At 34.2% G+C, this 15,500-nt stretch overlaps 1 protein-coding gene across 2 annotated transcripts; it reads left to right on the forward strand.

Annotated features, from left to right (window-relative positions):
• The first annotated feature begins 311 nt into the window (after positions 1-311).
• On the forward strand, positions 312-15,146 carry LOC128551904 (protein mono-ADP-ribosyltransferase PARP12-like). Of its 2 annotated transcripts, none has more exons than XM_053532857.1 (2): positions 312-383; positions 14,338-15,146. In XM_053532857.1, exon 2 carries the CDS (start codon positions 14,400-14,402, stop codon positions 15,129-15,131), a length of 732 nt encoding a protein of 243 aa, XP_053388832.1. In that variant the 5' UTR covers positions 312-383; positions 14,338-14,399; the 3' UTR covers positions 15,132-15,146. The 2 variants fall into 2 exon arrangements, with proteins under 2 accessions (XP_053388832.1, XP_053388840.1); XM_053532865.1 differs by having other exon boundaries at positions 373-441.
• The last annotated feature ends 354 nt before the right edge of the window (positions 15,147-15,500 follow it).

The raw sequence follows: 15,500 nt of genomic DNA on the forward strand, positions 1-15,500 counted from the left end.
TTTATGATCTAGATTCTATTCATAAATTAATTTAGTAGAATTTAGGCCTATATCACAAAATGTAGCGAATAATAGTCAACTGCACACGTTACTAATTGGCCGTTACAATACAAAATTTAATCGCAATGCCATGGAAAACAAAATACATTTGAAGATAGATGTACGTGATATATGATTTTATCATTATCATTAAATTACCAAAGGTTTGTTTTAAACACTAAGGGGCATGTCACGTGTCATGAATACGTTCCCGATTATTGGTTATTGCTGTTGTCTCCCCTGCATTGTGTCGTCAGAGCGTGCACAGTGACGTAATCATTGTGTGTTGTATTTTGAGCATACATATTTTGTGGCGGCCATTACAAACGAGAAAGTTCGATGAGGTAGATTATATAAGTTTTTTTGGCATTCTTCTATTTCTTATGCCTTTAAACTAGTGAAGTAAGTTAATGCACAATTATTTCATCATTTTTGAATTGTTTTGGAGATTGTTTAAACTCTTGACATGTTACAGATATAGAATCAAATAACGTTTCGTTTGTGAAAAATGTTACAGTGTAATGTACTCGTTTAACTTCGCTTAATAATCTAGTTCATCAGTGAGTAGCTACCAGGATAAGTAGAACCAGAACTTGGGTTGAAGAGGTATTTTCATTCTTAGCGTATCAGATATCACGCTTTCTGAAATTTTACTCGTTAAAATCTTCATTGACTTCAAAGGTGTTTTCTTTCTGCTGTAGGCTAGCCTACTAGAAATTATACACACATGTACGTTTAGGGAATGCCTTCAACATTGGTCAGTGTCTCTATAGCTATAAAAAGAATAAAAGTATGAAATGGTGGGCTCTCGAGTCTGGTGCATTTTGTTATCTAAATTTTGAGGTACGGGAGGTGGGGTGGGGTGGGGGAGGGCGGGGAGGGGGGGGTAATTCTATCATTTTTAGGGGGGTCAGAGTGGTCTCCCTCTAGAAAAAAAAATGAAAAATCGGTAAGAAGCGGTGGCCTCTGCACTGGTGCATTTTTTGTCTTATATTTGAGGTTGTGGCAGAGGGTACTCTTAAACTTAAGGTGTGTAATTTGTGATATGCTGTCTATAGACTATGTATAAATACCAGTTTTAAAGATCAGATATCAAATCTATTAAAAAGAATTCGGTCTGGTAAAATATCAGACAGGCTGTCCTGTGAATTTTCAGGGTCTTTCGTGAACGTTGTCTTGTGCATTTTTTGTCTATATTTAGAGGTACTGGAGGGATACTCCCATCGTTTTATGTGGGTCAATGCACCCTTGTTATCCGGATAATACGAAATGCTGTGATAATTCCAAAATGCTAGAAACTGGATGAAATGTCAAACTTGGAAAAGACATCGTTTTTTTCAATATTTTCTAATTACTCATTCTGATTGTTCAAAGTATTATAACTGATTCAACATGTTTTAGAAGCTGTACCATTTGGACTAAACAATTTGCATGTGGGACATATTGTTCACTATGGAAAGCCCTATACAATGTGTACATTTTGCTTTTGAGAATGAGTTTGGCGATTCAAAGAGTTATCAACATCATTTAATGGAGTTTCGGTAATGAATATTATTTTTTTTTTATTTTTCAGTTATTATATAACCACTGATATGAACATGTTCAGAAGATTTTATTTTAGATTAAATAACCCACATTGACAAATATATTAGCATATGTAGTAGTCGATAGATACTGACCCAAGTGTTCATAGAAGTTTCGAAGATAAAGCCCGAAATGTTAGTGGATAATAGCAAATATTGTAATTTGCAATTTTGCATATGCTGTTCTAAAGATACCGATTGTTGTATATTGAAGAAGTATACTCGTAAAATGTGGTAACTAATTGCTGTAGCATGCCCACGGTAATGTATTATACACGTAGTCAGTACCAGATGTTCCTGAAAAATATTATCAAAAGGGTAAATGTCTATATCTTTGTAAAATGTGTAGTGTTTTAAATCAAGTCAGCTGTCAGAAGGTTCTAAAGTTTATACGTCTGTATTTTTTCTGCCAGATTTTGGTAAAAATTTAAACAAGCCAGAACAGGTAAATTTAACACATGAAATGTGCAGATTCCACAGGAGGAGGGGGTACACCCATATTTACAAATTAAGTATGCTAGGGGCCTGTTAGCATTTTAAGAGTGTGAAAATAATGGCACTTTAACAGGTCAGTTTTGCTGGACTATGTTGAATACTGCTGTGAATTCATAGAAGTACACTCCCTTAGCTGATAGTAGTTTGATACTGTACTTAATTTAGTACACTTGTTAACTTTTCCATACAAAGTTGTCCCCCTTAGAATGTTTACCCCACCAAAGTTTCATCTGCAATACAAGACTGTTATCACATACATTTCTATACTGAAATATAAAGAGTTGGTCCCAGAGATGTATAGGAAGATCTACATTCATTCACTTTTATTTTATTTTTTTTATTAGTTTTTTTTTGAACCACGTTTAAGACCCGTTTATTTGTCACAATATATACAGTATATATTTACATTACATTTCAATATTATACAAATATCTTGTACTATTTTTAACATGTACATATAGTAGTTGTTGGCCTTTAAAGGAACGTAAAACTTAGTACACTTATTAACTTTTCCATACAAAATTGTCCCCCTTAGAATGTTTACCCCACCAAAGTTTCATCTGCAATACAAGACTGTTATCACATACATTTCTATACTGAAATATAAAGAGTTGGTCCCAGAGATGTATAGGAAGATCTACATTCATTAACTTTTTTTTTTTTTTTTTTTTTTGGACCACGTTTAAGGCCCGTTTATTTGTCACAATATATATTTACATTACATTTCAATAATATACAAATATCTTGTACTATTTTTAACATGTACATATAGTAGTTGTTGGCCTTTTAAGGAACGTAAAATTTAGTACACTTGTTAACTTTTCCATACAAAGTTGTCCCCCTTAGAATGTTTACCCCACCAAAGTTTCGTCTGCAATACAAGACTGTTATCACATACATTTCTATACTGAAATATAAAGAGTTGGTCCCAGAGATGTATAGGAAGATCTACATTCATTAACTTTTTTTTTCATTTCTTTTTTTTTTTTTTTTTTTTTTTGAACCACGTTTAAGGCCCGTTTATTTGTCACAATAATTTTATATATTTACATTACATTTCAATAATATATAAATATCTTGTACTATTTTAACATGTACATATAGTAGTTGTTGGCCATTTTAAGGAACGTAATGGTTAAAAATAATAATAATATGTTAGTAGGTGAGAGAAGAAAAAAAGAACAAAAGAAAAGAAAAGTAAGAAGACTACCGTGGTATGTAGATTTTGCTGTTTCAAGTATAGGGAGGAAACATTTCCAATCGTTATTGAAATTATCAAGACGATCGTTACGGAACGCTGTATATTTTTCTAGTTTTTTTTTTTAATTATCTATTCAATATCCCCTTCCCTCTTCTTCTGTAAGTTCAATACATTAAGTTGATGTTATGAATTGTAATTGAGATCAGCTTTTTTGCTTTGTTTCTTGGGCTATAATAACCATAGTATTTTTGACTGCTGTTCAAAATCTGTGGTATAATTTTTAGTGGTGTTGAAAATCCTGGGTATTTTTGAAGACCGTATTATACGTCTCGTAGATCTCGGTAGGTTGAAGAGAACCTCCAGCCAAACTCCAAACTCTAGGCATTAAGAACGTGAACAGGGTTTGTGATATCAGTGATTATAAAAGGTAGTTGACAATTAAATAAATGCATGTATTTTATGAATATGGAAACCTTGGGGTAAAATGGGACAGTGAGGGAAAATAATATTTTTGCACATGTCTGCTTAATACCAGGAAGATGCAAATTGTACGCTGTGCCTGTTACCAGTATAAAAATCGTTAACAGGTTCATATCATGATTATCATCATGTTGTTACAAACTCATTCACCAAAACATGTCCACACACACAAAACTGGTCAATGTGTAATGGAATGTAAATGAAAAAAAAGAATGACGGCTATTATCCACTTTCAAAGACAACGCATGTAGGGTATTATCCATGGTCATTTTTGGCTATTATCCATTTTTCACACAAGTATCAATATAAATGGTTTTGACATAAAAACGGCAAACGTAAACAACTTACTCAAAACTATGTCAGTTATGAAATGGTAGAGCCGTATATACAGTGAATTACAAGCATAAAAAACAACTCTAAATATTTTTATGAATTTTCAAACTAAACTTACATGGATTTTGTAAACTGTTTAACATTTTGTGTATTGTATTCACAAAAATACGGTAAAATAGTTTGAGTTCCATGGAAACAAATCACCATTCGTTCTTTTTGCAACATGGTGGTTAAAATCTCTTATCAAACGACAGCAACTTACCGAAAAACCTGAAATAATCAGAATCGTTCATCTGCCATTTTGTAGCATTTTGGAATTATCACAGTATTTCGTATTATCCGGATAACAAGGGTGCCAGTGGTCTCCCCCTGGAAAATTTTGAAAAATAGGTATGAAATGGCCAGTGGTGCATTTTTTGGGTCTAAATTGTGAGAATATATAATTCCTTTGCCTCAACTTTTCCTCAACATTGATGAGTATATGTCACTCCTCAGCATACTGCGAGGGGGCGGGGGAGGGGTGCACGCCGCCCCCCCCCCCCCCCCGGATCCGGGCCTGACTTACTCTGACGGCCCGTCTACAGATAGACTTACATGAAACTGTAAATTACGTCAGTCAGTTGTCAAGTCTGACTACCAAAAGTTATACATATACCTCTTTTTATATATGATTATGTTATTCACTGCCTGGGCACACCCTATAAACGACTGTAGCCCCCCTCTTCCTCTTGCGAGTGATCAAAACAATAAACAGACACGCGAAAGGTAAGAATCGTCTTCAAATTCATTATTTTGCTTTACACTGTATGTGTATTAAAGTTTAACGTTAAGTCTAACATAAATATGTGTATATGGTGATATAATAGATGAAACTGACAGGTAATGTTTACAAAATATTGACTGATCACACTCATTGCATGAAAATTCACTCGACCAAGTCACGAAACTGATGAATATCACGCCAAATTGACCTGTAATCCAATTATGCATGATGCTTTCTGTAATATGTATGCATACTCCATAAATATATGTAAATAAAATGTTTCGTATTTATTGCGTTTTTGAATGAAATTGATATTTATCTAGTCAGTGTAAAATCATTAACTGTATGCCGACTTGCCAATTTTGATATTTGATCTGAACGCGTATTTGCGAGTGATACTGTATTCCATCTTGCGAGTACAGTAGGCGATTTATGTCCTTTAAAGGCGTAAATGAAATTTTAAAAAAAAATGCATACAAAATTGTCTCTTTTAATCAGTCGTCATGTTTATAATGTCATTTAATGTCGAACCCCTCGTGCGATGCTTGTACTAATCCATTGGAGGCGGGGATGGAGTGTCTGTGACTCGCTATCCTGCTTAATTAAATAATTAATTGAATGCTTCAGCGTCGTTTACATGCAAGTACTCAGTGTTGGTTTTACACACATATGTCACAAACTGACATACGGGCCTCAATGTATCTGTAGTGTAAATACAGGTATTGCATCATCTTTTCGTAAATTTTTGAGTTATTGAGGTAAATGTCAGATTTTACGCATAAAATACCTCTCATGTTTTTCTGTATTTCATAACGGCATAGCCAAGATAAAGGGTACCCCTGATGTTGCACATATGGTGAATTTTAAACTCAATCAAAATTTCATATCTTATCATGCGATTTCAAGGTACATCCTTTGCGCACAAGAATCTATCAGGGTTTTCTTCAATTATGCGAAATAAAAAAGTTACGGATGCTCAAGGAACCACATCTCTTAGGGCCTACGGACTCTACATGCCAAAGCATAACATACCTAGATAACACAGAAAAAGTTATTCATAGTGTTGAAAATAAGTTAAATAGTTGCATTAAGATGTTTTCAATATTGCTTTATGGAATATAAAGTTGATTTTATGAATTTCATAATATATCCAGAGCTGGATTTCAAAGTACCATCAAATGAGACAATATGCGCAGCCTTCCAATTTACATTCTGAACAGAAAACTAAGAAGAGTATGGCAAGCTTCCTTGAAACCTATTAAGAAATATGTATATAAATTGAACTAAAGGTTTCAGATAATAACTTTAAACACTTTTCTGATACAGAACCCAATACAAATTGATATCATGGCCTACGGACTCTACATCCATGTATGGTTACTAGTAAAATAGTTGCTGCAGTATAATATTTCATAGTCAGTTTCCAGAATTAGTGATATTTTCTGACAGTTTTATAATTCTTAGACCATTTAAGAGCATTATTAACTAACAGTTTTATTTTATTTCTTTTTTTTTTTTGCATTTTGATTATTTAAACTTTGTAAAGACACAAGTGAAGAAACTGTTTCATCATAAGAAGAACATGAACAAATCATTGAAATGTGTCAGTGTACCTCACTTTTGGTTTTAACAGGAAGATTAATCACATTCTAATATGACTAACAATGCTTTAATCATCACAACGATATTATGTTGACGTCTCGTCAATGTGATATTTAGCGCCGTGTGCCCATCAAGAAATAGCACTTTCAAATGTCATGAAATATTTAATTTAATAATATGTTTTAAACAAAATGTCACATTGCACAAATGTGTTGATTAATTTACAAACATACTTAGTTATTCGCTTTGCTGAATAATTCACAATAATTTTCATCCGAATTGAACTCTACCGCAAGACTTATTACCATTTCCGGTCCTGGCGTGTATAAACAAAGACCTACTTTTGGCGCCATGCTTGCACGAAGAAACAGTTCCATTATGATTATATTTGATATAATTTTTACAATAAAGAAATTATTAGAATCGAAATTAAATTATAGCAAAACAGTGCTTTATCAATATCACTATTTATACACTCGGGCGGTTATACGTCGTCCAAAATAATTTCACTTGGGCTGTGCCCTCGTAAAATTAATATGTTCGACGTATAACCGCCCATCTTGTATAAATAGTGATAAAGCACTGTTTTGCTATAAATATTTCTTAAATAAAACATGTTTAAACCTGGAAAAGAAGTTCCTGAATTCAAATATAGAATGGTTGCATATTTAAAACATAGACTAATATAGGGCTACGGACTCTACACAATATGTTTCATCCCTGCTTCAGTCAACAGTACACAAAATTATGCAAAAAATTGCTCTCTTCAGCTATTTGGTTCCTTGTTACAGGTCTCATGTTTGATATGTTTGTTTCTTTAAATTATCTGGAAATAGACTGGTAAATGTAACAGAAACGACACTCGTTATGGAAGTGTAGAGTCCGTAGGCCCCTTGTATAACATTTTAACTTGTATTTATTATCAATATATAAATACTTTGTTAATGCAATTTTTATTATAAGTCTGATACAGTGTATCCTTAACCGTACTTTATGATACTAAACAAACATCAATATGCATTAGATCTGGAAATTGGCAAAAATGTAATTAATTTATTACAATTATCTTTTTTCCCATTATACTGTTTACTATCAACATCTTAGATGTTTGAAAGAATGAAGCTCTTTTGATATATCATAAATGAGAAAAAATATTAGTATTAGATATGATTATTGCATAAAAAATTCTGATTTAGTTGCATGAATATGGTGGGGCTACGGACTCTACAGGGCTACGGACAACCATTTTTTGTTCAAAACTTTTTTCTGCTTCTTCTCTGAAGAAATGTCTTTTCTGTAGTTAGTATGTAGGATAACCCGAAAATAATCAAAGGTTCATTTTTATATTGCTCTTGTTTTTGTGCAAGTGGTACACTGTTGAAAATAGGGCTACGGACTCTACATAAAAATGTCAAGATTCAGCTATCATTTTTCAGAAAATAATGTAGTGCAAATCAATATCTTGCTTTTAGATGCTGGCAAATGTGTTTCTTTTTCATGATTATAATGATTATATCTGCCAGTTCAAAGAATAACTTTGGTATTCCCTTTGTAGAAACAGAGCAGGTAAAAACCATCAACGCATAACGAAGTGATGGATTTAGTTACTTACAAATATCTTGAATATTTTCGGACCAATTTCAAATCTGTAAAAAATATGTCTTACCTGAATGCCAGTTGAAGTTTGAAAACTTGAAATAAAAACTGTAACAAACTAAAATAGTAATTAAATAAATGGTCAAAAAAGTAATGAATTTTTCGTGCAACAGCATAACGATTAAAAATGAGCCATTTTTCGACTCTCCAGCCCTTGTAAATAGAAAAAACCTGAACAAAAGTATGATAAACCATACATCACCAGAAAGCCCTAACAAATATCTTTTTAAAAAAGAATAAGATGATATTGTATTCCTTAAATGTTGTCAGAAAGCAACATATAACACAGGGGAATATGAAAGTGCCCATTTATCTTGGCTTTGCCGATAAGTTAAATTTCCATGTAAACTTCATTAAATTCGGTTCAGTAACAAGAAAGTTGATATTTTATAAACTTTAATAATTCATGTTTTTATCCCCAAAACCACTATAACGGGCCTTAAATTGTAAATTTCAATCCGCGCCAAAGTAGTCAGATTTCCTGGCTATATCGTGATTCCCGTGAAAATGCAAATAGTCAGAGTACACGCATAAGCCGTGAGTCCCATGAAATTTAGTATTTGGCGGGACATTACCGTACAAATAGACTGGACTAGAGACGCCTAGTGCACACCACTTTCGACATTAGACGAATTTACGTCAAATTGATATTATATTCATGCTAACTTTTGTATTACGTTTATTTCGAATTGCATCGTATTAATTTGTGATTGTAAATAATAGCTGCAGTTTATCATTTCCTTATCTATAATTTTTCACTATAAACTTTTTATATCTTTTCCATACTTTAACTTTAGACTTGTTAGTAATTTTAGAAATAATGGAAGTAATAAGTGACGTATTTTAATCACGTGACGTATGAACTTAGTAGCACATATATTTTGTATAAGTAGCACGTATCATTTATGGGGGCCAGTGGAGGTATGGTGTACCCAAAGGAGCAGTTTTATGCCCTGACTTATTTGTTTTGCTATGGTGCTTACCATATGTTATATACATGTATTTTAGCTTCTTCCACCAGACGACTTTTACCTGGTGATGCTGTCACGACCCGGAAGAACAATACCCGAGGTTCATTTGTCTTCACTCGCCTGGATGTGATTTTCCTAGCGCAGAGCTTTTGTCCCATGGTTGTGCCAAAAACCGTGAAGTCAGTTCAGGGATGCAATCACCTACCATCATAGGGAGCCAAAACGGAGTCAACGTATTCACGGTTTAAAGGGACTTTACTTGAAGATATGTTGTAATTTTGTGCTACTTAAAGTTCAAAGTTAACGGAAACATCTGTGTCAACGAACAGTCAGTATTAGAACTTTATACTTCATAAAAGAGTTACTGAGCTCAGATTTTTTTCTTTCTTTCTTATAATAAGATTTTCTTTTTCACTTTTCATTTATTCATTGTAAATAATCATTTTCTGTAAATAAATTTTTAAATACGGTAATGGGTGTTGATTTGTTCTGATAGTTATTGTCCCCGGTACGTCCATCCTGTCACAACATATACTACCATAAAATACGAATAAGAAACTGAAAGTATAAACAGGGTCCCTGCTATTTCATGCAAGAAATTAACCGTCGATTCCCTACGGAAATCACGGTTACCTGACGATTTTAAAATAAATATGAGATGAGACAGAAGGGGACTATAGGTTGACACCCGTCTGTCTGTCCGTCTGCTACAAAATGATCCTCTGATTTTTAAAAAAATACTATTTCACCCGCAAGTATCCTGCGAATAAACGTATATATAGAAATGGATAACGAAAACATTACCGGAAAAGTCGATTAAGTCCTTATTAGTAATTCAGAGTTTACTTCATGGTAAACCAGTCAACATGATTCAAAAGTAGTACAATTATTTTGTCACGAATGGCCTAATGGTTGAACTACCTGATTCTCCCTTCCTCAATAATAACATAAACATGTTATCGTTACAAATACCGTGCGCGAGTAGTACAGCCGTCATGATTACTACCTGTCAAGATTTACTGCTATTTCTCAGGTTAGAAATAATTTATATTTGATAGTGATAACACGTCAGGAATCTGTCCTTGCGGATTTGACCTGGTGACCTAGCTTTTGAGCCCAGATGACCCAATATCAAACTCGTCCAAGATTCTATTGATGGTAACATTATGACCAAGTTTCATTAAGATTGGACCAAAAGTGTGACCTCTCAGTGTTAACAGTCAAATTGTTGACGACGGACAAGGACGACGGACGACGGACACAGGGTGATCACAAAAGCTCACACTGAGCACTTCTTGCTCGGGTGAGGTAATAAACCCTCATTTTTTCCTCTAATGGCACTTCTACTTGTAAAATGGGAACTTATTTCATTCGCAGAATGTATTTTCAGTAAAATAAGACAAGTTTCATGTTAAAGTTCGTGTGTTTATGGCAAATACAAAGAAAAAACTAAAATAATGTTGTTTACTGTGCGACGCTGTCAAGAAAGCGATCCACAAAGGATTAGTGGATTCAGTCTGGCGCCGTTTCACTCCAAATCACCCCCTTCACTGTTCATATTTTCACACCGTATTAATTGTAGTTGCAATTATATACTGGTTTCAATGGTTTGAAATTCTAGAAAGTATAGAATTGTATGCGACACATCGTCTAATTATGGTCTCATGATGGTGAACATTTATGCCAAGTTATTTTAAAATCCCTTAATGCATAAAGAAGTTACGGCACTGACACAAAAATGTAGACCATGTTTCACCTTAAAGTGTTACTTTAAAAAGAAAAAGGAAAATAATAAGATGGACATTAAGTATATATTGCCGATGTTTGTACGTAATCTTTGAGAGAGGTAGGTGTAATAGCATCGAAGTAATTGCACAACCAAATATATGAGGACACATATATAAACAGACCGAACAGACAAACCGCATGTTGCCTGCTATATTCCACCCTCTTTCAAACTTTGTTTGCGGGTTATAATTATGAAGAAGTACTACAGGAGCATAGGAAACGACGATATTTTATAAAGAAGTCACTCACAAACAGGCATACATTCTTTTTACGAAACTCGCAAGGACTTGTACAGTATTTAAGCAAGCATGCATACAATCAGGAAATAACATCAAATCTTCTTTCATTGACGGTTATAAACAAATTGGAGAATTTATCAATGATTTTATTTTATTTTACCAAACTAGTACTGTTTCTTTATCCATGAAAAAGTGAAATTTACATGTAGGTCATTCTTCAAGCAAGAAAATAAGTACTTTTGACGCCGACAATTTACAATTCTGGACAAAATCAGTGATCAATCGGGTTTTTTGCTACAATTCTACCTGTCATCAGACTAACACATTATATACAGAAACAAATCATGTTCAGCTTCCAATAAAATGTAGATATACATACCTTCAAAGCAAATCAGTCACTTTAAAATGTTATTTTTTAACTTTTAGCTGTCAGTTTATTGTTTTGATCACTCGCAAGAGGAAGAGGGGGCTACAGTCGTTTATAGGGTGTGCTGGGTAGAACCATGTTACAAAAATAACTGTACCAAAAGGTCATACAAATGAAACAAATCTTTCTTTTTTATTCAAATATTTCGACTCAGTTCCCCCATGCAGGGGCTGGTGTATAAAATGCAGTAAAAAATCGGTATGGGGGATTACACCTACCTGGACCCTAGCAATAAGCTTTCATCAATGTATATGTATTCTAACTATCAAAAGTACATGTTTAAGGTACGGTACCAAGCTTTAGTTTCTACCATTTAAATGCATCATATATTAAGTGCATATTTAATTGATTGTAGCATCTAGAAAATATACAATATGAACAATGCTTACTGTCATGTAATATATACAACTGATACAAACAGTAAGCATTATACATGTATTAAGCACTTCAGTCTCTTAATCAGATAATATTAATACAGATTAAAACATACATTTTGTAGATAGTGGCATATTACTTTATTAAATACATGTACTAGAAACATATCATGTAAACTTGCATATATGTTTATTATTTAGAATTAGTTCTTTATTTCTTATACATAACAAACACCTAGTTGTGCTTACCAAGTGATGGACTATATGCAATAACACTCTAGCGTAACTCTACCTTAGTGTTTGCAAGCGTTATCTTTCCTGTGGTTGTTGCTAGTAAAAGAAATAAATGGGATAAATGCGATTTTGTAGAGCTTGAAAATGTGGAAAAAATCCTTGAAAAGTACTTGAATTTTGTTTTGAAAGTTCTGTATGAACCATGACCTATTTAGTTCCAAAAGCATGTCCGCTCTCTAAGTCGAACAGTTTTCATCCGATCTTCACCAATCTTGGTGACAATGTTTGTAGGCATAATATCTCGGCCATGTTTGATAACCAGCAAAATCACCCCAGACACTCCTGGATTATGGCTCTTTAATCACTCAAAATCTGCAAATTTAGCCTTGTCCGCCCTCTAAGGCAAACAGTTTTAATCCGATCTTCACCAAACTTGGTGATAATGTTTGTGGCGATTTTGTAGAGCTTGGCCAAGTTCGATAACCAGCAAAATCGCCCCAGGAATTCTTGGATTATGGCCGTTAAATAACTCGAAAAACTGCAAATTTAGCCTTGTCCGCTCTCTAAGTCGAACAGTTTTTATCCGATCTTCCACAAACTTGCAGATAATGTTTGTGGGCATAATATCTCAGCAAAGTTTGATAACCAGCAAAATCGCCCCAGACACGCTTGGGTTATGGCCCTTGAATTACTCGAAATCAGCGAATTTAGCATTGTCCGCTGTTTAAGTCACTTGCTGACAATGTATGTGGACATTATAATATCTCGGCCAAGTTCGATAACCAGCCAGATCGCCCCAGGCACTCTTGGATTATGGCCCTTGAATTAGACCAAGTTCGATGATTGGCGTATTTTGTGACAGTCTGCCACTCTTGTTATATTTTATTTATTTAAAAAAAGCACGGAATAAAAATAATCCAATACCCTGACAGTTTCTCTTTGTTCCTGGATTCAAAAAATGTTATTTTATAAAAAATTCATAACGTTACGCTGCAACTGATAAAACAAAACCGGAAGTAGACATTTTTCTTTTTCTTTGAAAAGCCACTGTGTTCCTTTGTTTGTTCGTTTTGTCCTCGTGTGTTGACTTTGTGTGCGAGTGTGTGTGTGTGTGTGTGTGTGTGTGTGTGTGTGTGTGTGTGCGCGCGCGCGCGCGTGTGTGCGTGCGTGCGTGCGTGCGTGCGTGCGTGTGTGTGTGTGTGGTTTGTACGTCTGTGTGCTGTGGGTTTCGTTTTGGGGAGGGTGCGTTTTTGATACGTGGCATTCCGTTTGATATTTGTCTTTGTGTTTTTTTCCTGTTTACGGACGTTGGTTTCCCGCTTTTTGTTTAAATACGCTGCTATAAGAAATAGTAATAAGAAAGCCGTTCGATTGATTTTATTATTATTATTATTATTTCTTGAATATGGTATGCAAGAAAAAGATTCTATCACTGGTTGTAGGTTCAGATGAGAATATCCGACTCTCGGGTAACTGTTTAAACAGTTACCCTCGAGACCGGAAATTCCCATCTGCACCTACTACTAGTGAAAGAATCTTATGTCGAAATAATTAATTAGAAAAACACTATTTTTAATATTGCACATGAACTGTTATAGTTAGGGCCATAAAGTGAGGACTTCAATAAAACATTGTAGTATATTCAGCAATATTCAAACCTTTACAAATGTTAAAGAAAGTAATTATCAGAAATTTAACAAGAAATCAATGTATTTTATGTTCATAACGAAAACTATGGCAACCACATTTTAAACAAAGGCATTATGAGCCTTTAATAATTAATGTTAAATTGATAGGTAGACCTATATCGTTATACAGAAACAAAAACAAGCTTTTGTTCCGAGGCATAATCGCAGTGTAAATCCAGTTCTTTCCGTTCACTCAAAATTAAGCACATGTTACATGTAACTCAGTCGACATCGATAATAAAAGAAATCGGGGCGTGGCAAAACACATATTTTGGCATGTCGTAATTTCACCTCGTTGGTTTTCGAACTAGCCTCGATCTCCTTCTTATTGAATTACAGCCAATATTCAGTTTTTTGTCTTCATTTCGCAAGCAGCAGTGGATATAAAAATAACAATAGATTTCAGTCACTTATTGAATATACTGGCAAATTAAGATCCTAAGTCAATGAGTGTTTATTTTCAGGTTACTTTCATGCAGAAACTTGTCAGGCGAGACGTACCATTCTCCGCCCAGATATCTTTAAAATGCATTCAAAATTTCAAAATGATGACATTGAGGTCGTAGCTAGACGAATAAGCAAACTACTGATAGGCCAGAAGACACCTATCTCAGTGGACCATATATGTCAGAAATTGAAAGATGTAGAAAGCGATATGCTGAAAAAGGTCATTGACAAGTATCAAAACCATTTTCATGTTTTCCAGCAGCCAGTGGTAAAACTTATGACAAAAATTGACATCTGTAAAATTCATTGCTCTAAAAATAGAACTTGCCCAGGTACAGAACCTCTTTGCACCGGTTTGCACATCTGTAAATATTACATTTTGTCAAGCAAATGTCACTTTGACAAACATTGCACATTCGGCCATGATGTAAGAACTGATCATAATATGAAAATTCTACAAGAAAACCTCTTGGCCGATATTACAGTGGATGAGTTGAAATTCTTGCTATCAAGTGCAGACAATAGGACATCGTTAACTGTCCCAAGAATTTGTAAGTTCTACAATGTAGAAAATGATAAATGTAGACATTCTGAAAGAGGATCTCTCTGCCCAGATATACATATTTGCAAACATTTTGTACTGGGTACATGCAAGTTTGGCAAGGATTGTCTCAGAAGTCATGGTGTACTAGAGAAGAGAAATGGTGAAATACTAAGTAAACACGGGATTGATGTAAACAAAACAGAGACAGAGATCGTCAAAGACCTTCGGAAAGGTATTTCTGGAATAGCAAGCAGGTATTATTTATAACGATGTAATTTATGCAAGTTGTAATTTGTTTAAACAAAAACGCTATCCGTCTAGTCCCATACCTTGTAAGTTCCATATACAAATTGTTTGCTTTTTTTTATTCGGTAATGTTTAGTGTTGTGACTGAAAAAAGATCTGGTGCGCCTGTGATATATTACAGACTCCGGTGTAAATACCGAATGTCTAGTATTTTTAACGTATATACATGTATTTTGTAACCATTGTGATACTAGCCCTAACCTTTTGTCGCGCGCACCGATGGACAATCACTTCCGGACATGCGCAGAACGACTGCACAAGATCTGTAATGAGAAATATCAAATGTTCAGAGCCAACTAATGTTATTGCGAAACAAAATCATACCAATAT

This window comes from Mercenaria mercenaria, chromosome 2 (assembly GCF_021730395.1).
Source record: "Mercenaria mercenaria strain notata chromosome 2, MADL_Memer_1, whole genome shotgun sequence".
Classification (NCBI taxonomy): Eukaryota; Metazoa; Mollusca; class Bivalvia; order Venerida; family Veneridae; genus Mercenaria; species Mercenaria mercenaria.

Bases quoted from the DNA above. Each gene is read 5' to 3' on its own strand.
- LOC128551904 (XM_053532857.1), top strand. From the start codon at position 14,400: ATGCATTCAAAATTTCAAAATGATGACATTGAGGTCGTAGCTAGACGA.